This window comes from Ostrea edulis, chromosome 1 (genome assembly GCF_947568905.1).
Source record: "Ostrea edulis chromosome 1, xbOstEdul1.1, whole genome shotgun sequence".
Taxonomy (NCBI): domain Eukaryota; kingdom Metazoa; phylum Mollusca; class Bivalvia; order Ostreida; family Ostreidae; genus Ostrea; species Ostrea edulis.
In genome coordinates this window covers 106206361-106229113 of record NC_079164.1, presented here as the reverse complement: position 1 = coordinate 106229113, position 22753 = coordinate 106206361, and the positions used below count along the sequence as shown (strand labels likewise).

At 36.2% G+C, this 22753-nt stretch overlaps 1 protein-coding gene across 3 annotated transcripts in view; it reads left to right on the top strand.

Annotated features, from left to right (window-relative positions):
• Nucleotides 1-19159, top strand: part of LOC125667845 (ubiquitin carboxyl-terminal hydrolase 32-like) — a 54689-nt gene extending 35530 nt beyond the window's left edge. The window contains exons 25-34 of one of the 3 annotated variants that reach the window (XM_048901509.2): nucleotides 864-1032; nucleotides 1256-1467; nucleotides 6631-6821; nucleotides 7120-7206; nucleotides 9467-9587; nucleotides 9890-10081; nucleotides 11464-11689; nucleotides 12326-12429; nucleotides 14595-14687; nucleotides 14972-19159. In XM_048901509.2, the coding sequence (XP_048757466.1) occupies nucleotides 864-1032; nucleotides 1256-1467; nucleotides 6631-6821; nucleotides 7120-7206; nucleotides 9467-9587; nucleotides 9890-10081; nucleotides 11464-11689; nucleotides 12326-12429; nucleotides 14595-14687; nucleotides 14972-15142 (1566 nt within the window). In that variant the 3' untranslated portion in view covers nucleotides 15143-19159. The remainder of the gene's footprint in view (nucleotides 1-863; nucleotides 1033-1255; nucleotides 1468-6630; nucleotides 6822-7119; nucleotides 7207-9466; nucleotides 9588-9889; nucleotides 10082-11463; nucleotides 11690-12325; nucleotides 12430-14594; nucleotides 14688-14971) is intronic. The other 2 variants (XM_048901526.2, XM_048901517.2) reach the window with 2 other exon arrangements.
• Nucleotides 19160-22753: the final 3594 nt, after the last annotated feature.

Genomic DNA, 22753 nt, shown 5'->3' with positions numbered 1-22753 from the left:
TTTACCTTCTGAATGCAAGAATAAAAGCAATATTTTAGCCTTAAATCTGTGTTATGTAAACAAAGACTCAAGTCTTTTTATGTATACAAACAAACAAGTGAAATATTGATTTTGTAATATAAAGCATCTTAATTTAGCATAGTCACAGATTTTAACTTTTCGATGACACATTTTATTCCCAAAATGCTTTAAATGTGAAAGATATAATAAAACTTGGATCGATATCCATTTCGTATGAAAATTTCGTAAACAATAACGCACCACAATCTTTGTTTACAAAACAAATAATAAACTATCAAAAATGAGCTTCTGTGATAATAACCTTAATTTTTTTGTGGAATATTTTAAACACATTAGACAGTATATTTTGATCATTAAAAGTGAAAAAGAAAATTTTGGGGAAAATCGTGAATCAGTCCCTTTAATGACACTGTGATATTTTAATATCAATTAAATTATCAGCAGCTGTGAGTCTGTGAATAATTACATAAATCACTTTGAAGGAAATTTAAACTGAGTTTTCTTCAGTAAGTTGTATAACATTTCATACTGATTCAATATTGGGATTTCCAGGCTGCATTATTTTTCTGACACATTGAAATAGTCATTTTCACCCTGTTTGAAATTCATCATAGTATTCCATTTTGTATAGGAACCATAGGGAGTTTTAATATTGATTAAAAGTAGCCCTGATAAATTCCCCTATCCCAGAAATGAGCAGAAAATGCCAAAATAAAATGGTCAAAAGAGATATCCCAATGTATAGTATACTGTATACATATAATACCCGGTATCTTATACGCTATCAAATCTTAATATGATACATATAAAATGAATGTTATAAGTGTGAATTTTGTGTACAGGCATTACCACAGGATAACCACAAAGTGAAGACCCTGATAGGAGGAGTGTTGTATGCATATGAACTCCCTCCTCATGAGGAGATCAAACCCATGACAATCGAAGAAGAAAAAGGAACTGCTCCCAAAAACTCTGTGGGACTCAATGACATTCAGCGCGGACTAGCCACAAGTAAACTCCTTAATTAGGAGATTTCCTCTAAACATTTTGTATTTAGTGTGTATACAAATTCATGTCCTTGGTTTTTGCAAAAGTGTTTTCTTACCATTAAATACCAAAAATTGAAGGGAAAAAATTGTAAATGATTTAATTGAATATTTTAAGAGTACTGGTTATCCCTGGAAAATGTCTTATGTCTGGTAATATAAGTCACTGTCTTGATCCTCTTTTGCAGAGAAGATTCAACAGAAATTAGAAAATGGTCCTTCCTCAATGTCCAATTCTTTGACTGTGGAGGACTCCTCAGCTAACAACACTCCCACACATTCCCGCCAACCCAGTGATGTTCCCACTATGGGCAGTCTCCAACCCACCCCAGAAAACCCTGCTCCCAAAGCCACTGCTGAAATTTTCTCAGGCTTTGCCATTGGAGTTCACAGGAAAATGGTAAGGAGAGTGTATAACAATGTAGCTGTTCCGCTGTTATAATGTCAGGGAATTCTGCTAGTTGATTTTAGAACAATCATAGAGGAAGTTTAACAATTTCTAGAACTCAGTATTTTCAGCACACCTGAGAGACAAGCTTGTGTAATCTTTTCTGATCAAAGGTTTGTCATCTGTTCACATTTTTAGCTTCTTTTCAGAATCATTGGACCAATTTTAACCAAACTTGGTCATAATATCATTAGGTGTAGGAGATTTCAGTGTGGTCTATTGCCACAGGGCCAATTTCAGCTAAACTTGACACAAAATGATATCCTTATGTGAAGGGGATTTAAATTTGGTCAAACAAAGGGCTACATCCCTTTCTTAGGGAAGATAATTTAGAAATGAATTTCATTTATGAAAATACATGGGGGAGTGAACTGCTACACTGAAAACACGCATCAAGGAAAGTATGCTGGCATTGCAGTTCATTCCCTCATGTACTTTTTAAAATGAAATTTATTCAATATATTTACATTCTACGTTAATTTCTGTTAGAATTCCCAGCTTTTGAAATAGATGTACTATATGTATCGAAATTCATACAGTTTGTGCATTGTTAACAACTGTAGCATGTTCATGAGGAAATGGCTATCATTACAATTCAACAAGATACCAAAGGCAGAAACAATGGAAATGTACATACACATGTACACACACACACAGACATTAGAAATGTACATACACGTGTACACACACAGACATTAGAAATGTACACACACACGTACACACACAGACATTAGAAATGTACATACACATGTACACACACACAGACATTAGAAATGTACATACATGTGTACACACACAGACATTAGAAATGTACATACACGTGTATACACACACAGACATTAGAAATGTACATACACATGTACACACACACAGACATTAGAAATGTACATACACGTGTATACACACACAGACATTAGAAATGTACATACACGTGTATACACACACAGACATTAGAAATGTACATACACATGTACACACACACAGACATTAGAAATGTACATACACATGTACACACACAGACATTAGAAATGTACATACACATGTACACACACACAGACATTAGAAATGTACATACATGTGTACACACACAGACATTAGAAATGTACATACACATGTACACACACACAGACATTAGAAATGTACATACACATGTACACACACACAGACATTAGAAATGTACATACACGTGTATACACACACAGACATTAGAAATGTACATACATGTGTACACACACAGACATTAGAAATGTACATACACATGTACACACACACAGACATTAGAAATGTACATACACGTGTATACACACACAGACATTAGAAATGTACACACACACGTACACACACAGACATTAGAAATGTACACACACACGTACACACACAGACATTAGAAATGTACACACACACAGACATTAGAAATGTACACACACACGTACACACACAGACATTAGAAATGTACATACACGTGTACACACATACAGACATTAGAAATGTACATACACATGTACACACACACAAACATTAGAAATGTACATACACATGTACACATACAGACATTAGAAATGTACTTACACATGTACACACAGACATTAGAAATGTACACACACACGTACACACACAGACATTAGAAATGTACTTACACATGTACACACACAGACATTAGAAATGTACATACACATGTACACACACACAGACATTAGAAATGTACATACACATGTACACACACACAGACATTAGAAATGTACATACATGTGTACACACACAGACATTAGAAATGTACATACACATGTACACACACACAGACATTAGAAATGTACATACACATGTACACACACACAGACATTAGAAATGTACATACACGTGTATACACACACAGACATTAGAAATGTACACACACACGTACACACACAGACATTAGAAATGTACACACACACGTACACACACAGACATTAGAAATGTACACACACACGTACACACACAGACATTAGAAATGTACATACACGTGTACACACACACACAGACATTAGAAATGTACACACACATGTACACACACACAGACATTAGAAATGTACACACACATGTACACACACACAGACATTAGAAATGTACATACACGTGTACACACACACAGACATTAGAAATGTACTTACACATGTACACACACACAGACATTAGAAATGTACATACACACGTACACACACAGACATTAGAAATGTACATACACATGTACACACACACAGACATTAGAAATGTACATACACATGTACACACAGACATTAGAAATGTACATACCCATGTATACACACACAGACATTAGAAATGTACATACACATGTACACACAGACATTAGAAATGTACACACACATGTATACACACACAGACATTAGAAATGTACATACACGTGTACACACACACAGACATTAGAAATGTACTTACACATGTACACACACACAGACATTAGAAATGTACATACACATGTACACACACACAGACATTAGAAATGTACATACACACGTACACACACAGACATTAGAAATGTACATACACATGTACACACAGACATTAGAAATGTACATACACATGTATACACACACAGACATTAGAAATGTACATACACATGTACACACAGACATTAGAAATGTACACACACATGTATACACACACAGACATTAGAAATGTACATACACGTGTACACACACACAGACATTAGAAATGTACACACACACGTACACACACAGACATTAGAAATGTACACACACATGTACACACACAGACATTAGAAATGTACATACACGTGTACACACACACACAGACATTAGAAATGTACATACATGTACACACACACAGACATTAGAAATGTACATACACATGTACACACACAGACATTAGAAATGTACATACACACGTACACACAGACATTAGAAATGTACATACACATGTACACACACAGACATTAGAAATGTACACACACACGTACACACAGACATTAGAAATGTACATACACATGTACACACACAGACATTAGAAATGTACATACACACGTACACACACAGACATTAGAAATGTACATACACATGTACACACACAGACATTAGAAATGTACACACACACGTACACACACACAGACATTAGAAATGTACATACACGTGTACACACATACAGACATTAGAAATGTACACACACATGTACACACACAGACATTAGAAATGTACATACACATGTATACACACACAGACATTAGAAATGTACATACACATGTACACACACACAGACATTAGAAATGTACATACACATGTATACACACACAGACATTAGAAATGTACATACACATGTATACACACACAGACATTAGAAATGTACATACACATGTATACACACACAAACATTAGAAATGTACATACACGTGTACACACACAGACATTAGAAATGTACATACACATGTATACACACACAGACATTAGAAATGTACATACACATGTATACACACACAGACATTAGAAATGTACATACACATGTATACACACACAGACATTAGAAATGTACATACACATGTACACACACACAGACATTAGAAATGTACATACACGTGTATACACACACAGACATTAGAAATGTACATACACGTGTACACACACACAGACATTAGAAATGTACATACACATGTACACACACAGACATTAGAAATGTACATACACATGTATACACACACAGACATTAGAAATGTACATACACATGTGTACACACACAGACATTAGAAATGTACATACACATGTATACACACACAGACATTAGAAATGTACATACATGTGTACACACACAGACATTAGAAATGTACATACACACGTACACACACAGACATTAGAAATGTACACACACATGTATACACACAGACATTAGAAATGTACATACACATGTACACACACACAGACATTAGAAATGTACATACACGTGTACACACACAGACATTAGAAATGTACATACACATGTACACACACACAGACATTAGAAATGTACATACACATGTACACACACAGACATTAGAAATGTACATACACATGTATACACACACAGACATTAGAAATGTACATACACATGTGTACACACACAGACATTAGAAATGTACATACACATGTATACACACACAGACATTAGAAATGTACATACACATGTGTACACACACAGACATTAGAAATGTACATACACATGTACACATACAGACATTAGAAATGTACATACACATGTACACACACACAGACATTAGAAATGTACATACACATGTACACACACAGACATTAGAAATGTACATACACATGTATACACACACAGACATTAGAAATGTACATACACATGTGTACACACACAGACATTAGAAATGTACATACACATGTATACACACACAGACATTAGAAATGTACATACATGTGTACACACACAGACATTAGAAATGTACATACACACGTACACACACAGACATTAGAAATGTACACACACATGTATACACACAGACATTAGAAATGTACATACACATGTATACACACACAGACATTAGAAATGTACATACACGTGTACACACACAGACATTAGAAATGTAAATATCTGGGAGTAACTGATGATAAGGGAATTTAAAGTAATTATTAGCAGCTGGTTCTTTTCATCATGGTCAATATGCAATATTAATAACACAAAAATAATGATAAAAAAATTTCAGTGGAATGTGCAACATACCAGAATGCAGAAAATCCAGATTTGACAAGTTTTATTACATAACTACAGTTTGTCAAATTGATCAGCAAGCATCCTGATGTAGACTCAAGTTTTTTCAATGACCTGTGGGGCAAGGACGGAGCCACAATAGAAGTATAAATTTTGTAATAGCACTTATTGATAAGATCTGCATGGACAAACTAATGAAGTTTCCTTATGTAGTGCAGATTTAAGTGTTTTCACACTAACCCTCTGGGCCAGGACAGGGCAAAATATGGGGTTGAATTTTTACTAGGGGAGGTGAGTGATGTGACCCTTAGGCCTCTTGTACATATACATACTCATAGTACTCTGAAAAAGAGCAGAGAAATGTAAGATGATTTATGCTTTGTATTTGTTACTTATAACTTTCAGAATCTGATGGATGTGTATTTCGTGTCCTCACAAAAGGCCCGCCCTGGATTGTTCGGGACCCCCATCATCCTTCCCTGTGTGGAGGATACAACCAACCAGGACCTGTACCAGTTTGTGTGGACCCAGGTGTCCAGGTTGGTCAGCCCACTGCCACCTTCTGAGGCCAAATCAGCCAACCATGCACAGGACTGGTGAGGGAATACTGTGGAAGGCTATCATGGGGGCTCAATTTTCATGGGAACCCTTTCCCATGTATATCGAACCTCTTTGAAATACGCTGTTTATATAATGTATTGATTTACAGAAACCATGTTCTTGAAATGACATTCTAATGAAACTGAAATTTTGGCAATCCATGGAGATTGGCTCCCACAAAGTTAGAAATTCCACAGTACACTTTCTGGTCTCTGTCGTAATACGTGTAGTACATGTTTGTTTTTGTGGTATTTGTGAATGACAGATGTTTTACAATGTATTTATTTTCTGCAGTGATGACAGCTTAGGATATGAGTACCCCTTCACACTGAAAGTTGTCAAGAAAGATGGCCTGTCTTGCGCTTGGTGTCCCTGGTATAGGTAAATACTTGAATTTCATCTTCTTGTCTATGAGAGGATGTGATAACAAGTATAGTTATGATTTTCTCTGTAGTTTATCTTCTTGTCTATGAGAGGATAATGTGATAACAAGTATAGTTATGTTTTTCTCTGTAGTTTATCTTCTTGTCTATGAGAGGATAATGTGATAACAAGTATAGGTATGTTTCTATGAGAGGATAATGTGATAACAAGTATAGGTATGTTTTTCTCTGTAGTTTATCTTCTTGTCTATGAGAGGATAATGTGATAACAAGTATAGTTATATTTTTATACCCCCCGCAACAAGTTGTGGGGGGAGTATACTGGAATCAGGTTGTCCGTCTGTCTGTCCGTCTGTCCGTCCGTCCGTCTGTAGACGCAATGGTTTCCGGACTCTAAAGCATTATCCTTTCCACCTACAGTCACCATATCATACATATGGACTACCCATGAGATGAAGATGTTCCCTATCGATTTTGGGGTCAAAAGGTCAAAGGTCAAGCGCACTGGACATCGAAGTAGCAATATGGTTTCCGGGCTCTAAAGCGTTATCCTTTCCACCTACAGTCACCATATCATACATATGGACTACCCATGGAATGAAGATGTTCCCTATCGATTTTGGGGTCAAAAGGTCAAAGGTCAAGTGCACTGGACATCGAAGTAGCAATATGGTTTCCGGGCTCTAAAGGGTTATCCTTTCCACCTACAGTCACCATATCATACATATGGACTACCCATGGGATGAAGATGTTCCCTATCGATTTTGGGGTCAAAAGATCAAAGGTCAAGTGCACTGGACATCGAAGTAGCAATATGGTTTCCGGGCTCTAAAGCGTTAGCCTTTCCACCTACAGTCACCATATCATACATATGGACTACCCATGGGATGAAGATGTTCCCTATCGATTTTGGGGTCAAAAGGTCAAAGGTCAAGCGCACTGGTCATCGAAGTAGCAATATGGTTCGGTTTGTCATGCCATTTGTTTTTTACACTCAGAAAAGAGGTAGTTTATACCTATTACCAACACCCTTTGGGAGATTGGAGTAAGCAGGGGGTATTCTTAGTGAGCATTGCTCACAGTACCTCTTGTTCTCTGTAGTTTATCTTCTTGTCTATGAGAGGATAATGTGATAACAAGTATAGGTATGTTTCTATGAGAGGATAATGTGATAACAAGTATAGGTATGTTTTTCTCTGTAGTTTATCTTCTTGTCTATGAGAGGATAATGTGATAACAAGTATAGGTATGTTTTTCTCTGTAGTTTATCTTCTTGTCTATGAGAGGATAATGTGATAACAAGTATAGTTATGTTGTTCTCTGTAGTTTATCTTCTTGTCTATGAGAGGATAATGTGATAACAAGTATAGGTATGTTTCTATGAGTGGATAATGTGATAACAAGTATAGGTATGTTTTTCTCTGTAGTTTATCTTCTTGTCTATGAGAGGATAATGTGATAACAAGTATAGTTATGTTGTTCTCTGTAGTTTATCTTCTTGTCTATGAGAGGATAATGTGATAACAAGTATAGGTATGTTTCTATGAGAGGATAATGTGATAACAAGTATAGGTATGTTTCTATGAGAGGATAATGTGATAACAAGTATAGGTATGTTTTTCTCTGTAGTTTTGTTTTGCACTTGTTGGTCTGTTGGTTGATCCGTCAGTCAGTCTGTAAACCAAGTCTTGTCCACTCAATATCTTGAAAACCCTTTGGTTAACAGATATCTAACTTGCTACACTGGTACATCCTAAGGAGTAGATGACCCCTATTGATTTTTAGGTCACATGGTTAAACGTCAAGGATCAATCCACTCTGGACATAGGAATATACTCTCTGCTCAATATCTTGAGAACCCTTTCCTTGACAGACATCAAACTTGGTATGTAAGGAGTAGATGAACCCTGTTGATTTTGGGTTCTCATGGTCAAAGGTCAAGGGTCAAACTGGACATAGTAATATATTGTCTCTTATATTTTGAGAATCATTTGCTTGATTGACACCAAACTTGGTACATTGGTACGCTTGCATAAGTAGATGATCCCTATTTATTTTAAGGTCACATAGTGAAAGGTCAAGGGTCAATCCACTCTGTACATAGTTATTGTTCGCTCGCTCAATATCTTGAAATGTTTTGACATTACTATCAATTCACTGATGCATGTGTATAACCCTTTTAATTTTGCACCACGGGAGGCATACACGTCTCTGAAATATTTCGTGTTCATTTGTGAGATTTCCTTTTGTTATTACAGATTTTGTCGGGGATGTAAAGTGGAATGTAATGCTGAGGATTTCAACTTTGGGAGTTCGTTTTTGGCAATTGACTGGGAACCAACAGCTCTACATTTACGATATCAAACAGCTTTAGAAAGGGTATGCTCAAAGTTACATGTACATGTAACAACAGACTGATTTAATTTTGCAGTTCATTGACAATGTACATTATTTTGGATCTCTTGTTTCACATGGTAGAGCACACAAGTTGTTATATTTAATTGCGATCCTTAAGGCAAAAATTATTGATTTGTTAAACATGTGAAGCTATTTGGAGCACAAAACTGTGGAAGGGTTATTTTATGAATACTATCTTGTACTTTATATGCCTAATATACATGTATATGTTTACCTAAGAATCACGAATTTGATAACTGCTATGTGTTTTGTTTGATACATAGTTATATGAGGACCATGATAGTGTGGAAGAAAGCAGAAAGAAGCAGACAGAGCCCATTAATTTGGACACGTGTTTGCAGGCCTTCACCACGGAGGAGGAACTGGGGGAGGATGAGCTCTACTACTGCTCCAAGTGTAAAAAGCATTGTCTGGCCTCCAAAAAACTCGACATCTGGAGGCTGCCTCCGATACTGGTAAGCAACACTGCTCCAAGTGTGAAAAGCATTGTCTGACCTGCAAAAAATGGACATCTTTAGACTACCTCAACTTGTAATAACATTGCTACTGACAAGTGTAGAATGCACTGTCTGAACTTTTAAAAAATTAGATGTCCAATGGTTATTTCCAGTTCTGGTAAGTAACACTGCTACAAATGTGAAAAGTACTCCATGATCTCCCCAAATCTGGACATCTATAGGCTACCTCAAGTTCTGGTATCTAAATAACTGGACATCTATAGGCTACCTCAAGTTCTGGTATTAAAATAACTGGACGTCTATAGGCTACCTCAAGTTCTGATATTTAAATAACTGGACATCTATAGGCTACCTCAAGTTCTGATATTTAAATAACTGGACATCTATAGGCTACCTCAAGTTCTGATATTTAAATAACTGGACATCTATAAGCTACCTCAAGTTCTGATATTTAAATAACTGGACATCTATAAGCTACCTCAAGTTCTGATATTTAAATAACTGGACATCTATAAACTACCTCAAGTTTTGGTATTTAAATAACTGGACATCTATAGGCTACCTCAAGTTTTGGTATTTAAATAATTGGACATCTATAGGCTACCTCAAGTTCTGGTATTAAAATAACTGGACAGCTATAGGCTACCAACATATTTATAAGAAAGAAAGTTACAGTACTTCAAGTGTATAAAATAGCATTATCGCTGGTAATTTATTGACATCATGAAGTTGGTATAAATTATGAAACTAACTATCTAGCACATCATTACCAAGTAGAATGTAGGACATTTATTATTATCATTTGTTTTCTATGCATGTAACATTTATTTTTAAATAAGTGTAGCTACATACACATTTTGCAGATTTAGTATTTCTCATATTGGGTCAATAAATTTCAGATTCAAATCACAATTAATCATGAACAAGACAACAATGTACAGAATGGTTTTCACTTTCAATAGTTTACCAAGCTATTAGTTTACTAGTTTTACCAAAACACATTGCATCACCCAAAGGACACCATAAGGCTGATAAAGTACCTACTGTACACAGCTCCCAACAAACGGGCTGCCTTCAGTGCTGGTTCCATTACTTTCTCCAGATGCTAAACCAAACAAATATTAAAATTTGAAAACTGCCTTTGATACTTTAGATATACATGTACATGAACTTTTTTCTTAGTATCGAACTTTTAGGTGATCTGTTTCAAACAAATGAAACACAAGATATCTAAAAATTGCATTACTTATTTATGAGAGATTTAATAGTGATTTAATTGTAAAGGAAAAAAAATAGATGAACTAAAATATTCTTAGAAATAAATATTTTCATAGAATGTTTCCTGTTCTTTAATAAATGTATTATGATTGTTTTTCCAGATTGTAAACCTTAAAAGATTCCAGTTTTTAAATGGCCGATGGGTGAAGTCCCACAAAATTGTGAATTTTCCAATCGAAGACTTTGATCCTTCCAGTTATTTAGCTCCCCGGGCACCATCAAGTGCTAGTGAACAATCTGTGACATGTATGTGTAATAGTTCTGCTGAAGTAGACCGCGTGCCAAATAGAGACATTCCAGACCATGACAGTGCACAGATGGAAATGGGTAAGACAAATGATTTTTATGCCAGTACTATCAGCTCTTCAGTGAAGGAGGAACATATAGTATTGTTTTGAATGCTTGGGTTGGGTAAAGGGACCGTATTTACTGTTCAGTGTTATGGACTGGTAAATACAGCAGTGTAGCATATAAAACAGACTGGTAAATGTTGAAGAACACAAGTTAAAAAAAAAAGTCATTTCCATTTATATGGACTTATGGCACATATTAAAATAACCATATTACAAGAATACTTTTTGAATTAGGTTATTTTGAATTGAATGTGCAATTATTATTTATTTCCATTTTGACAAAATTGATACTTTTTAACAAAGAGAAAAGGTGAAGCTCAATAAGATATTTTGTCTGAGAATATTCATAAAGATGCAATGCCATGCAGTTCAGAAGATCACACAACAGGTGATGAGCTTTTTATACGCTGCTGTAACAAACAAACATGTTTTCCCTCTCACTGCATGGCAGAGTTCAACAAAGACAATTACTTGTCAAATTGGAAATCATGTATTGACAATATGACATATATGTTTTACGGTTATTTTTGGAATCTAAACTACCCAAATCTGTGCCATGAAAGATTCTATGTCAGTATTTTGATTATACATGTATCTTTCATTATTTCAGAAGAAGTGAATTCCGAAGTCTCGCTATGTAAGAAATGTCAGCTCACTCAGAACATTCCTCCAACTGCTGAAGATCCGATCAATTACAATTTATCCTCTATGTCGGTAGGTACATGAAATAGAGATTAGGACTACACTTCATTGGGACTGATGAAATTAAATTAATGTAGCCTTTCAATCTGAAACTGTTGTCACAAGTTTAGCCCTCTGACATACTGGGTCAGGCTTGCTATGGATTATAGTCTCTGACGTACTGGGTCAGGCTTGCTATGGATGATAGTCTCTGACGTACTGGGTCAGGCTTGCTATGGATGATAGTCTCTGACATACTGGGTCAGGCATGCTATTGATGATAGTCTCTGATGTACTGGGTCAGGCATGCTATTGATGATAGTCTCTGACGTACTGGGTCAGGCTTGCTATGGATGATAGTCTCTGACATACTGGGTCAGGCTTGCTATGGATGATAGTCTCTGATGTACTGGGTCAGGCTTGCTATGGATGATAGTCTCTGACGTACTGGGTCAGGCTTGCTATGGATGATAGTCTCTGACGTACTGGGTCAGGCTTGCTATGGATGATAGTCTCTGACGTACTGGGTCAGGCTTGCTATGGATTATAGTCTCTGACGTACTGGGTCAGGCTTGCTATGGATTATAGTCTCTGACGTACTGGGTCAGGCTTGCTATGGATGATAGTCTCTGACGTACTGGGTCAGGCTTGCTATGGATTATAGTCTCTGACGTACTGGGTCAGGCTTGCTATGGATGATAGTCTCTGACGTACTGGGTCAGGCTTGCTATGGATGATAGTCTCTGACGTACTGGGTCAGGCTTGCTATGGATTATAGTCTCTGACGTACTGGGTCAGGCTTGCTATGGATGCCCTGATACATACTCAGTGACATACCTGATATGTTCCCCTTAATAAGTAAATTTAATTCTCAGATTTAGGTACAAGAAATGCAAGAAACATATTTTTGGGGAAGTTATTGTGGGTATTTTAAAGTTTGCACCCATTATGGATGGAGAAAAAACAAAATTCATCCTGGACTGGAACACGGTGCTTCATCCTAGACTTGAACCCTGTGCTGGTGTTTTAGCTAACTGAGCTATAGAGAACCAGCTATATAAAATGATTAGTTACACAACCGTAAACACATTGGCGCTAGTTGACTCTAAGATTAATAACATGATATGTGCATGTATCAATGAATTGACCAAGAGATACTGTACCTTGCAATTTTTAAAATCATTTCTTAGATTTTTTTTTCAAAATTCATTACTTTATACTATAGATAGGTTCATGGAAATGTGATTTAGATCCTTCAAGTTTCGTGTTGCCTAGAACTCATAGTGGACACAAAAAAAATCAATAGGTGTGTCCAGCATCTGTCCAGTTGTAAATCAATAGGTGTGTCCAGCATCTGTCCAGTTGTAAATCAGTAGGTGTGTCCAGCATCTGTCCAGTCGTAAATCAATAGGTGTGACTAGCATCTGTCCAGTTGTAAATCAGTAGGTATGACCAGCATCTGTCCAGTCGTAAATCAGTAGATGTGACCAGCATCTGTCCAGTTGTAAATCAATAGGTGTGACCAGCATCTGTCCAGTTGTAAATCAGTAGGTGTGACCAGCATCTGTCCAGTTGTAAATCAATAGGTGTGACCAGCATCTGTCCAGTCGTAAATCAGTAGATGTGACCAGCATCTGTCCAGTTGTAAATTGATCAGAACTTTCATACTGCGGGATCATCATTCTTCGTGGGGAGTTGATGCTCGTGGATTTCGTGTGTCACTCTTACCCATGAATTTAACATGACTTCGAACATTTTTTTAAAAACGTTATCTCCTAGTGACATCGTATTGCTTACCCACGAAATTAAGTCCCCATTAACCAGCAAAATGTTGCTTACACACGAACATTGTCCCCCACAAATTAAAATGATTCCGCAGTATATCACATAACATTTTTATGAGTTGTAACATCTTGACAAGTCGAGGGTTATTGAGTGCGAGGTCACGCATCAATAACCCTTGACTTATGAAGATGGAGTTGTAAGAATGACAGGTTTCCTAGAACTTTCAACATGTTATCACGTTCAGCTTTCTAAGGTCTCTCAATTCTTAGTAATGATTATCATTTTATACCCAAACGTAAATGATTTAAGAATCATCAACAGTTGATTTTGGGGATGGGAGATATAATGGAGTAGGAAGCCTTGTTAATCATGTATATTTTTTTTTATAAATGTTGATATCTTTATTTTCATAGTGTCATACAGGAATCTTGGGTGGAGGCCATTATGTCTGCTATGCCAAAAACCCAAACCAAAAATGGTATTGCTACAATGACAGTAGTTGTAAGGTCAGTGTCTGTCCAATTAGATCATTTTCGTATGAATAATTTACTCTCAGTAATGTAGAATCTTTGCTTGCATGGACATTTTCATTCCCAGTATAATGATTAAAAATTTTCATTGTTTATTTCATGGTGCCCTTGGTCAGTATATTTTAGATGACTATGTTTCCTTACTTGAGCATTCTTGTAATTCATGTGATGAGAGGGGTGTTTAATTACCATAATGCTTGATATGAATTTAATTCCAAGATTTATATGTGGTAATTAATCAAAGAAGATGTATATTTCAGGAGTGCACTATAGACCAGATGGATTATAATTCTGCCTACATCTTATTCTACGAGAGGCAGAGTATAGACTTCAGTCACTTCATACCAGATGTAGACGGCAGAGAACCTGATCTCCAGGAAATTGACGATGAATTTGAGTCCGACTTAAAAAAAGCGTGTGTACTTCAATGATTGTAGGCAAATGAATCCAAGCTCATGGCAAGTCTTGATTATGGAATTATTCCAGTGTATTGGAGAAACCAGTGAGAGTAAAAGTTCAGATATTCCAAAGTGTCTCTTGCCACAGTGCTACAGGAAATCTGAAATCCAAAAATATGATGCATATTAGTGAACAGTTGATTTTCTTTCCAGTAATGTTTTTTTCATTGGATATTGAAGATGTTTGTAATTTTGTTATTTCAAACCAGTGATACATGTGTTGTCCTGAGAGAGAACTAGATGTTTATTTTCATTCCTTGGGTTTTTTTGGGGTGTGTGTGTGTTTATCTGTTGATGTGTGTGACTGTATGAGCATTGGTGTAAAAATTAACATGCATGAAAGAGGAGTGAAAAGTAATGAGAATTTTTTTCAGCTGATTTGAAAATAATGGAATTTTGGACACACTGTTAACAGACCAAATTATTTAAACCATGTGTGATTCATCATGCCTTCTGCAAATAAGATATTTTCTTTTATCAGCATATCTCATCTTTGCCTATTTGCCATCCCACTTCCATTATTTTCAAGAAAATCTCTTTAAAAGTTGATAAACTACTGGTGTACATTTACTTAAATCATTTAACATTATCTACTTAGGTTTTGTGTTAAGATAATGCTGTTTTTATTTTGCCTAAGTTCCATTGGATAATCTGTGCCTTATGGGAATTCATACTTATGATAAATCTGTGTCACATCTAATGATGAAAACTAGCAAAAACTACGGACCGAAAGTTTTTTTTATCTCCAAATGTTAATTAAATATTTCCCCATGTACATACTGTAAACCAAGCCTTGTTTGCGGGTGAGAAATTTTCGCAAGAACCGTGTCGTCGTCAATACTTCCCACTGCAAAACAGTCATGTGATGTCTCCCATATTTATTTAAGATTTATCTCTGTCACCATTAACCAGTTTATCACTAATAAATCGTGAAATAGTCGTCTTACATAAAAGCTGGTTTACAGCATAAAGAATATTTATTTAAGTAATATGTATATATGATGACAATTGTGACTGGGACAGGCAATTTTCTGTAAGCATTTTAATAAGGGATTTGAAGTATGGTCCATGTATTTTTGTCATTATTTGGTATCAAATTCTCTGGAAAAATTGCTTAATCCAGTCGATTCAAAATGATTGCAGCTATGTTTATTTGTTATTGATAGGATTTAGAATACACAAAGTATATCTGGCAAAAAGTCCACCGGAAGCAAATATAAGGACAAGCATTACTTCAGCTGTTTGAAAATTCCCCTGGTCTTCACTATTGACAAGGTGTATAACTCCTGCTAATTGTGCTGAATATCTGTTCAGTTGAACTACATTTGATTGAATTTAAAGAATTGATCGAACATAATGGAGACAATCATTGGCACACTTACAGTAAACATTTACATGCTACTTAAACTTAAAAAACTTTCATCTTGCTATGATTCTCAGCATTATCTTTTGTAAAATCAATTTGCAGGAAAAATTTTTTTGGATGACTTATTTTTTGGCAATTCTTTTTGTAACCTTATCGTATGATTTATGTGCTTATAAATGGAGATATTTTTTTCTAAATTTCAATTTTATTATGTGTCTGATGACAAATTGAGTAAAAAGTTGTTATATAAACATACTGCTTTCAAAATTGTCTGAAATTTCATTGTTTAGGAATATATTCAGCTTTTAATCAGATCTTGAAGATACTTCACAATATTTAGAATTGATCTGTAAATTCTGTTAGCATGCATTTTCAAGGTTTACTTTTCTTTTCAATAGGAATTCCTGCCTCGCTATATAAGAAATTTTTCTGTATTAAAAAAGGATTACTTTTCTGATTAAGTTACACAGTTATGTTTTCTTTTGCAGTTAGTTGTAGTTCACTGCTGAAATTTTGTTTGATTGATGGGACTATTTTCACAAATTGAAAAATTTCCCTACAACAGATTTTGTACTCTAAAAGCACCAATTTTCGAATTCCTCAGTTTTGAAATGCAGGTGAAAATAATATGTCATAGGATTTTCTTGGTCTATTTCTAATCATTTGTATTTATTAATTACAATTACAGTCTCTGATTGGTTAGTGTTGACATGTTAAAGGACTGTGTAAGGACAGAAATGATGACATTTGTCCATTGTATTTTAGTGTGGAAAGAATGTATGTGTTGTGTGTTCAGTAGAAGAGACTCTGTTGAATGGATTACTTGTAGATTGTTGCAAGCATTGTCTTTCACGAAAAGTGTATTACTGTCCGTGAATATTCTAGTCTTACTGCTTTGTTCATGACAGTGAAGAGGCACTGAGTTACAGCTAGAGACCTGACCATCTTCATATAAGTACTTGGGTGGGAAATAAAAGGCAATCTGAGAATGCAATGAGATTTTCAAGTCAATCAAGTGTAATGACATTGTAATTGCATGTATTTGATCAGCATGTGATACTATATACTCAAGAGTAAATCAGCATGAATATTGTTGAAATGCCAGGAAATTTTGATGATACATATAACTGTAAATATCAGTAATTTTGTATTGATTTCGTCTTTGACCTTGAAAATTTTTGTTATATCAATGTTGCCTACCTCATGATTGGTGTGTTAATGTCAGTTTGTGAATTATCTTAATTCAATTTTCAGTTCTGTGTTTGTGTAACATAATTGTAACAGCTGTGTTATACCACTAATTTAAAAAAGTGTGAAGAATTGTAATGTTGTGTGTATAATGTTTAACTTATGTATTTATTACACCGGTATGCTTTTTGGATTCTGTCTGAAAATTTATCTAAGAAAACAGAAAAATGGACCACATCTGTAGTCTGAAAATAGAACATGGTTACTATTCAATTGTGATACATACAGCATTTGATTAACATATGAATAAAAAATTCCAGTTTTTGGCATATTTGTGGTTTCATTAAGTTTCATAGGCATCAAATTTTGTGGTTTTGCCAAATGATACAATTTTGTTGATACATAAATTAATGAAGACGTTCCCCCATGATCATTTAAAATAAGAATTTGCTCAACCATGAAAATTTATGCTCAAACGATGATTCTACAGTAATCCAGATAAGTGCACATCCACGTGGCACTGCTGTACAGTACATTATGCTTTTGAAATTTTAATGTGTGTTGAGGTTCTTTGTATAACATTTTGTGATCAGGATTAAATATGTACACAAGATTTCCTTTTTCCAATTTTGATAGCTCTTCAAAGAATGACTCGTATATTTGTAGGAATTGTGAATCTGTTTAATTTACGTGTATCAAGCCTTATTTTTTGGTGCAGTGTATCATTTTCAGGATGGGACAATTTATTGGTTTAACGGTGATGAGAAAGGCAGACGAAACAGTACATGTATTCATGTATGCTTCTCCCATATTCAAATTCTCACCACCAACACTTTTTCTGCTGTGTCATTTCATTCTCTTGATCACAATCATGCCAAACTAAAAAGAAATTTCAATATTGCATTATTGTTTCTTAATATGCTAATTAGTTACTATTTACTAACTAAATTCTGCTGGTCTCTTTGGATTTTGAAATCCACAAGTTTGTGCGAAAATTAAATCTACCGAATGGTAAAAAACCAATCATTTTTTCATATGAACAGGCGTTTCTAAGGTTTTTGTATTTTTTCAATGTAAAAGTAGGTTTTGATTACTGTGAATAGATATCCATTGAAAATTTCACAAATACAATGATTGTTGTTAGATACAGTAATTGTACAGTTTGTTATGTTAGATATGGTAATTTTACGATTCGTTAGATAAGGTCATTTTACGATTCGTTAAATAAGGTCATTTTACGATTCGTTAGATATGGTAATTGTAAATTTGTTACTTGTTGACTGTGATTCTGTGTATAAACTTGTGATTTGTCCCGTATAGTTGATTGCAGATATCTGTGATATTTAGTCAGTTTTTTGTTGATGCTTTTTATTCCACAATAGTAGGAAGCATCTTTGTCATTCCTATATTCATTAAAATATCAAAAATACCTAAAACTAATGTGGTTTGCTAATTACACTTACTCTAGACTTGTTTCAATACAAGCCAATTAGGTTTGGAGAGAAAAAACTTTAATTCTCAATATATATACAATGAAACTTACCTGCAAGTATTGTCATTTTTGGTGATGTAATTCTTGAGAATAAGAATTTTTAAACATCTCCAATTATTTAATTAGTTTTCCTTGAAAAAGAGCTTTGAAATTCATTAAAATAAAAAAAAAAATCTTGAATCCCCTGTTGTGCATCATGTATTGTTCTTCGCTTTAACCAGGTCTCTCAGACAGAGAAAACTTCCTTTGGCCTTTATTGAATTTATTACTCTTTGACAGACAATAACATTTATTCCAGGAATTCATCAGTCTTACAAATAATTAGAACACCATGCATGAGATCAGAAATGTTGAAATTACTAGTAACAAGTTGTGTTTGTGAATAACAAATGCCCCCGATAATGGCCAGTTCCAAAGATGGCCAATGTCACAAGGACAAATATCTTGGTACCAGTAAAACGATATTGTCACAAGAAATGCTCATGTGCAATATGAAAGGTCTAATATTTACCATCTAAAAGTTATGACCATGGTCAAATTTTTTAAAGCAGGTCAAAAGGGTTAGTACAAAATTTTGATACCCACGGAAAGGTCTTGTCATAAGGAATACTCGTGTGAAATACCAAAGCTCTAGCACTTGCTGTTCAAAAGTTATAAGCAAGGTTAAAGTTTCAGACAAAATGACAGGACAAAAACAATATCCCCCCGATCTTCGGGGCTTAAAACTGAACTCCGTACTGAACATCAAATGTATTATTCCAATCCAATTATTTGTGGTATGGAAAATCCATACAAGAGGCCGTTCGGCCATACCACTCACGTAATTAACAGTTAAATCTCAATAATGGTCCCAAGGGATCAAGTGAACATATACTACTCAAAATTTGATGAGGATCATAGATATTTTTCTGTTTAAAAAATTAATAACTGCATAACTGGCAATATTGTGTCCAAGTGAAATCAAAAACATCTTCAACAAACTTGCACGTGCATTTCATGCCATGGGAAATGCGTTTCTCATCACAGTTTATGCTTTTGCTACCATTGCACGATTTTCACTCAGGCATCAGTGTCTGATTCTTTCTAAAATTTCAAACTCACTTGAGTGTTTACACTACGTTTATCAACACAATGCCCCCTCAACGTGTAAGGCGTCGCCTTACGACAGAACAACTGGGCAGATGTATTGGAATGCTTGACGCTGGCTATTCACAACGTGATGATGCAAATGCACTAAACGTCAGCCAGAGTGTTGTAAACAGGGCCTGGAACCGACAGCAAACTTTTGGTACAGCAGCACACCGACATGGGGGTGGTCGTCAGAGGTCGACAACCCAACGCCAAGACCATTTTGTGGCTCTTCAGGCACGACGCCATCCCTTCTGGACAGCAACCAGCCTACGTAACGACCTCCTAAACGCCTCGGGGGTGAATGTGTCCACTCAGACGATACGGAATCGGCTTCACAATGCAGGTCTCAACTCGAGAAGGGCATGTGTTCGAGTCCCTCTGACTGTTCGACACCGGCGGGAGCGATTAAACTGTGCTGAGGATCATGTCACTTCACTTGGACACAGAACGATTGGGTTCAAGTTCTGTTCACTGATGAGTCCAGGTATTGTTTGGACTTTACAGACAGGAGGCACCGAGTGTGGCGACGACAACGTGAACGTTTCCATGATGCCAACATCAGTGAACATGACCGTTATGGTGGTGGTTCCATCATTGTCTGGGGTGGAATCAGCAGGGATGGAAGAACAGATCTTCATGTCCTGGAGAGAGGAACAATGACAGGGGTGCGGTACCGGGATGAGATCCTCAATGTTTACGTCAGACCCTACGCTGGTGCTGTTGGCCGAGTTCATCCTGATGGATGATAACGCCCGTCCTCATCGCGCCAGGGTGGTGGAGCAGTACCTTCAGCAGGAGACAATTGTCCGTATGGACTGGCCAGCGCGTTCGCCGGACTTGAACCCAATTGAGCATGTATGGAACATGCTGCAGGTTGCCCTTTCACGCCGTAGAGCACAACCCACGACTTTGGCAGAGCTCGGAAACGCCCTCGTGAAAGAGTGGAACAACCTTCCCATTGGAAACATCCGGGTGCTTATTGACAGCATGGCTCGACGTTGTCAAGCCGTCATTGATGCAAGGGGAGGCCATACCCGGTATTGACACTTCATCGACTAAGTGTAATGATGGGCTATCCCCAAAAACTGTGTAATTCTTTCTCTGGTTTGCTGTTGTTATCAGATTTCAAGCATTCCGTATTGATAAAAATTCATGCCGTTCATGAATTTTCATTCATAACCTGAGTAAACACGTTTCTGAGTCAAATCTATGTCTTTTGTTATGTTAGTGGTAAATTACACACATATAACCTAGTGATTCTTATCAAATTTTGAGTAGTATAGTTGAATCTACAATACACATGGATGCTTGCAATTATCACATGAGCTTGTAGACACTTCACAGACCACAATTTTTGCTCCATTGATTTCATATTGCACATGTAGTTTGGCATCAAGAGAAGAAAAATTCTATTGATTTTGGGGTCGAAAGGTCAAGAGGACTGGTCAAGGTAAGAATCGCTATGGGGCTTCATAAAAACAGGTGGTAGACACTCTACAGACCACATTCTTTGCTCCATTGATTTCATACTTCATATCTAGCTTTTTTATGAAGAGAGGAAGAACCCTATTTATTTTTGGAGTTCAGAGTTCAAGGTCACAAGACTTCTTAGAGAAAGGGTGTAGACACTTGGGCCACATTTTTGCTCCATTGATTTCATACTTCACAAGTTGTTTTACTATCAAGAGAGGATTGATTGATTGTTTTGCTGTTTTCCGCCACATTCAACAATTTGGGATTCGAACCCACGCCGAGCAAAGGCAAGAGGTGTGATTTTGAGTGCGATGCTCCAACCACTCAGCCACAGAAGCCCCTCAAGAAAGGAAGAACCCTATTGATTTTGGGGTCAAAAGGTCAGTCACTATGGGAGATTGTAGCAATTCTACAGGCCACATTGTTTGTTCCACTGATTTCATACTTCACATGCAGCTTTTTTTTAACAAGAGGGAAAGAACTCTATTGATTTGGGGTCAAAAGGTCAAGGTCACTATGGGACTTATAGAAACTACAGACCAAATGATCATGCTTCACATGTAACTTTGTTTACAAGAGAGGAAGAATCCTATTGATTTTAGAATTCAAAGGTCAAGGTCACTATGGGAATTAAAACAAAAATCTTAGGAGCTCTCGTTTATTATACACTTGTGGTTCTTGAGAACTCTCTGAAAAGAATCCTCCCCCCTCCCCTGGTAAAACTTGCATCCAACCTGGCCTCAATTGGTCATTCAGCGAGAAGAAACTGAGAGTACCAGTTTGACTGTACCCTTGCTGTTGGTTGTTTGTTTCACGTCCCATTCATTGAGACATCACCCGCTGTAAGATTTAGACCCATGTTAGTGCTCAGGGCTGTAGCAGTGAGGGATCTATAGCGTGCCAATGCCTGCCTGTCTGTCGGGATGTCCTTTTT